Below are 5,242 nucleotides of genomic sequence, written 5' to 3' on the forward strand. Positions count from 1 at the left end.
AATGTCCTCCTTTCTACCCTTGGGGGGTAGGCAGGGCGAGGGTCTGGGAGGGACCCTCACCCTGGGGCGGGGGAGGGGGGAATTAAGGACGGACGGCTGCACCCGACACAGATTACAAAGGTTTATTTAGAAAATAGTTTGGTTGTCTGAGCTGTCATTTTGGCAGACATTTAAATACTTTCGGTAACCAGAGCGACGGTGCCTTCCTCCTTCCCCCCACACAGCGCCCCCACTAGGTCCTGGGGAAGTCAGCCCTTGTTCAGAGATGGATCCAGGGTGGCGATGTGCGTTCGCGGGGCTTCCTTCTTACCCGTTTGGGAGGTCGCAAACGCCTCTCTGGTCTAAGGCCCTGACCTCACTGCTACACCTGACGGGGCGCCAGGAGCTGGTGCAGGCCTGGAGCCCCAGAAGCAGCCCCTTGCTGAGACGGGAAGGCAGAGGGATCTTCCCTTTCTCCTCCCCTCTCCCCGGGGGGCCCATGGGTCTCTCAGTCCACGCTCTGGCCCTGCACCCTGGAGGCCGGTCCATCCCTGGGTCTCTGGGGAATCTAACCCTGCTTTGCTCTGGCGGCCACGCCTGCCCACCGTCTCCGCCCGGAGCTGCCCAGGGTCTCCGCGCAGGCGGGGCGCGCAGGTCACTGCCTGAAGCCCCTTCTCCTCCGTCGGAAGAGGATGTGCTTGAAGGAGCGGCGGAAGTCCTGATTGAAGACGGTGTAGATGACCGGGTTGAGAGAGCTGTTGCAGTAGCCAATCCAGAAGAAGAACTTGAAGAGCGGGTCGGGCACCTGGCAGGCCTCGCGGCAGATGCCGTACAGGCTGTAGCTGAAGAAGAAGGGGAACCAGCAGAGCACGAACACGCCCATGACCACCGCCAGCACGAAGGTGAAGCGCTTCTCGCGCGCCTGGGCCACCTTGCGGCGGCACACGCTGCTGCGCGCCCGGCGCCGGCGCGACAGAAAGAACTCGACGGAGCGCGAGCTGGCGCGCGACAAGCGTCCACTGGGGCCCGGGGACCTCGCGGCGGCCAGCGTGCCTGACTCGGAGGGCCCCGGCCCCGGAGCCAGCGCGTCCGCGCCGCCCGCGTCCCCTTCGCCGCCCGCGCGTCGCCGCCCGCCCCGCCGCAGCGCGCCCCGGCGCCGCCGCCTCTCGGCCGCCGCGCTGCTGTCTTCCGGCTCCACGTCGGCGCGCGGGGGGCGCGGGGGCGCGCAGTGCCCGTTCTCACCCGCGGCCGCGCCCAGCCCGTTCTCCGTGGTCGGGGACGCGCCGTCGGGGCCCGTGGTCGTGCGCTTCTCGCTGAGCGTGCGTGTGCGCAGCTTGGCCACGCGGTAGATGCGCGCGTAGACCAGGCCCATGATGAGGCAGGGCGCGAAGAAGGAGCCGATGCAGGAGGACAGAATGTACCAGGTCTCGTCGTTGAGGCCGCACTGCGGGTAGGCGGCGCCGTCGGGCTGGCGGTACAGCGAGACTAGCGGCGGGAAGGAGATGACAGCCGAGATGAGCCACACCGCCACGATGGTGGCCTTGACGCGGCGTGGCGTGCGCTTCAGGTTGTACTCGACAGCCTGCGTCACGGACCAGTAGCGGTCCAGGCTGATGGCGCACAGGTGCACGATGGACGAGGTGCAGAAAAGCACGTCGAGCGCCAGGTACACGCCGCACCACACCTGCCCGAAGTACCAGTAGGCCATGAGCTCGTTGGCCAGAGAGAAAGGCATGACCAGCGTGGCCACCAGGATGTCGGCCGAGGCCAGCGACACCAGGAAGAGGTTCTGCGGGGCACGCAGCGCCCGGCTGGTCAGCACCGCGATCACCACCAGCACGTTGCCCACCACGGTGAAGACGATGAGGAAGCCCACCACGGCCGCCAGCCCCGCCACAGCGCCGGCCGAGTACTGGCCCGGGGGCGGTCCCCAGGCGGCCCCCGAGGCGTTGGCGGCCCCGCCGCTGCCCCCCTCGCCGGCGCCGCTCGCGTTGGGGCCCGCCGCCGCCGCCGCTGCCGCCAGCGCGGCCGCCAGCGCCGGGGACGCCATGGTCCTCCGGCGAGCTACGCGGTCCCGCCTGGAGCCGGGGCGCAGCCGCGGCAGCTTCGGCGCCCCCCAGCCCGAGTCGGCGCTCGCATCTCCGCCTGTTCCTCGGGCGCGCCCGCCGGGGACCGCGGCGCCCCGCAGCCGGCCCTCAGCCGTGGTGGCTCGGCGGGCGAGTGGCGCGCCGGAGAGCGTGGCTGCCGGGCTCCCCGCAGCTGCGGCGCGCGTAAGTGCAGAGCAGGAGGCGCCCGGGGAGAGCGGCGGCGGCGGCGGCGGCGGGGCGGGGGGGTGGAGGGGGCAGGTCTTGGGGTCCTTGCGCGGTCCCGCCCTCGGCCCTGCTCACGGGGAGTGCCCCGGCCGCGAGCCCACGGCGATGCGGCGCCCGAGCGGGCGGGCCCCAGCGGCCCCGCGGCCCCGGCGCCCGGCCGAAGCGCAGGCTGCCGGCAGCGGCGGCCCGGGTGCTCCGCCTCCCATCAGGCCGGCTAGGGCTCCGCGCGCCGGGGCGCGGGCCGCCGCTCCTCCGGGCCCCCGCGCGCAGCCTCCGGCTCCAACTTTACTTTCCCGGGCAGGGCGCCGGCGCCGCCGCGCGTCCTCCTGCAGCTCCTCCTCCTGTAGCTCCCGGCGCGGGCGCCCCCCGCGGTCGGTGCTCGGCCGTGCGGGTGCCGCTTCGCCCTCCCCGCCTGCCTGCCTGGCTCGCCGGAGCTGCGCCGCCGCCGCGTCTCCCTCTCCGCCGCCGCCGCCGCCGCCGCCGTGCGCTCGGCGCGAGCGCAGCTCCTGGGGCTCGGCTTCCAACTTGGGTAGAGTTGCGCAGCGGGGCGGGGCGCGGCGCGGGCGGGGCGGCCTGGCGGGCAGGCCAGCGCCGCCGGCCCGGGGGGTGCGGGCCGGGAGCCCGAGCCCGCCGCCGCCTGGGCGAACCTGCCTGCGCGGCGCCGGGGAGGAGTCGGGGCGGTGGCGCGGGGCGCGCGCGCTTGGCGAGGGCGCCCCCTCCAGGGCCGTCTGCGGTCTGCGGGACGGGGCTGAGTGCTGGCTGGCCAGTGCGGTGAGTTCCCCAAGCCTGCTCTTTCTAAGACGGGAGCCTCCTCACCTCCCCCGGGCACACGCGCACGCGGGCGCGCACCCTCGCGCGCAGCACCGGCCGGCTGGGGGTCCGCGGCCTGATTGGAGAGCCAGACTCTCTCTGGCTGGGCACGCGCTGGCCCTCCGAGCGCCGGCTCCGGGCCGCGTCTGCGGTCGGCGCTCCCTGGCAGGGCCACCTCCACACCCAGGCCTCGGTCCGCTCCCCTGGCGGCTTGCATGACTCATGACGGCGGTGCCTGTGGTAGCCCTGAGCAGGCTCCGGGGCTCTGTACCCGTGTCGGCAATTATTGAAGTTTAATTCTTATGCTAGTGGCCCTGCTTTTAAAGAGTGGGGGATGTTCAAAATCACCGCCTCTGGCCAACACCCAAAACCGAATTGCCCGGATGACGGGCGGTTTTGCGTGGGCGCCTCATTCCTGCGGGATTAGAGACGAGGCGTTGGGGGAACCCGCTTGCCCCCGCCCCACACCCCTGTGCATTCGCCTCGCAGAGGTGCCCTGTCACTCCCAGCCAGAGTCCTGTGCTGCTTCCAGGCGGCCTGAGGTCTGTGAGAGACCTGGGGGGAGGGAGAGGCTTGGGGTGCCATTCTCGAGCCTATTCTCCTGGGCCGTTGGGAGGACCTGTTCGGAACCGAGCCCAAGCTGGTGGGCAGCTCAGCTCTGCATCCTCAGATGGGGTAGGGGGGGAGGAGGGGTTAGGCAGCCATTCCTGAGGCTGGGGAGGGGGCGGGATGTTCCTGAGCAGTGGTTGGCACGGCAGGGAGGGGTGGGAGCAAAGCCCCAACCCCCAGTGATGTCTAGAGATGTGAGCGGTTTGGGGGTGCTTCCCTGTTCTCTGAGCTCCCAAGGCTCGAAGGGCCTCGCACAGGAGAGCTGGGTGGTCTTGGCAGAGGTGCCCACCGTGGGGCCCCAGCATCCTTGTGAACCAGGGGACACGGCGGAGGAGGGAGTCAAGTCAGGGCTGTGGGGGGGTCAGACGCTGGGGAAGGTGGGTCCGCCCAGGAGGAGTTAAACCTCCCCAGCCAATCCTGGGCAGTTATGCACTTTGGGGAGCAAAGGCATGACCGCATGGGAAAGGTGCGTGACCCCGGAAAGGTGGAGGGCCACCATCCTTGTGAAAGGTCCTCCCGATTCTGGAGGCCTAAGAGGTGCCACCTGTCGGGTGTTGGGGTGCGTTTTGCATCCTCCTCCCCTGAATTGTGCCTTCCGCTTTGAAGCACTCGCCATCTGGGGCAGACTGTGCCACACGCTGAGGTGGGTGTGGCAGATGCCATCGGTGCCTTGTCCAGGAAGTCTTCCTGGATGGAGTGACCTCTGAGCTGCATTTGAAGAATGACGGGGCATTCGAGGGAGCTGAGAGGCCCCTGTGGGCTGCACTCCCTGGGGTGAGGGTGGGCTGTGCTGGGAGGCACGGGGGGCAGGAGCAGGACTTGGGAAAAGGGAGTGGCCGTCATCTGGTACAGGCTTTGCAGACAGACATCTGTCCCTCCCTCAGCACCCAGCCAGCCTCGAGGCCTCCTCCAGACTGTGCAGGATTCTCGTCTTCTCGGGAGCGCTTTGGGGGACATCCAGAGTCCGGGAGCCACTCTACACCTCACATGTTCACAAGCAAGGGTGGCATAGCACGGGGAGTCAGGGGACAAGGGGAACAGAGCAGCTGGGCCCAAGGCAGACAGGACTTTCCACGCCCAGAAGTGGCTCTCCCAGCCGGGCTAGGCTCGGGGATCTGGGGGTGCCTGGCTGGCCGAGCGGCCCGCAGATGTGGGCCACAAATGTCGCACTGCTGGCACCTCTCCCTGCGTGATCCAGGAGGAGTGGGAGGCAGCACCCATCTTGTGGATCCAGGGCCTAGAGGGGTGCAGGAGAGCTGGGTCCCCGAGGAGTTTTAGGGGTGGAGCAGCGCTTAGCTGGGCTTTGGGGCTGCACCAGACCTACCAGAGGTGTGTGCCAGAGGCTCAGGACCGCAGCTGCCAGAAAGGGAGCCAGCGGCCTCTCACCCCAGACGCTGGCACTTAGGGCGGACGCACCGCTCCGGGTTATCCAGGAAAGACTGCCCGTCCAGACGAGTCGCTGATGGCCAAGCCCGGACTTGGCAGGACTCAGAGGGATGATGGGAGGGTGCTTCAGGGGTCAGGCTGCAGGG

At 69.6% G+C, this 5,242-nt stretch overlaps 2 protein-coding genes across 2 annotated transcripts in view; one reads left to right on the forward strand and one right to left on the reverse strand.

The window, feature by feature from the left end:
• Window positions 1-107: 107 nt before the first annotated feature.
• Window positions 108-2,250, reverse strand: ADRA2C (adrenoceptor alpha 2C). Its single transcript, XM_039838036.1, has one exon. The coding sequence runs from the start codon at window positions 2,027-2,029 to the stop codon at window positions 635-637; it is 1,395 nt and encodes a 464-aa protein (XP_039693970.1). The 5' UTR covers window positions 2,030-2,250; the 3' UTR covers window positions 108-634.
• Window positions 2,251-2,959: 709 nt separating this feature from the next.
• LOC120582742 (uncharacterized) overlaps window positions 2,960-5,242 on the forward strand; it is a 4,616-nt gene continuing 2,333 nt past the window's right edge. The window contains exon 1 of the transcript XR_005647620.1: window positions 2,960-3,062. The gene's annotated coding sequence lies outside the window, so the exon portion shown is untranslated. The remainder of the gene's footprint in view (window positions 3,063-5,242) is intronic.

Source organism: Pteropus medius, unplaced genomic scaffold (assembly GCF_902729225.1).
Source record: "Pteropus medius unplaced genomic scaffold, Ma_sr-lr_union100, whole genome shotgun sequence".
Classification (NCBI taxonomy): Eukaryota; Metazoa; Chordata; class Mammalia; order Chiroptera; family Pteropodidae; genus Pteropus; species Pteropus medius.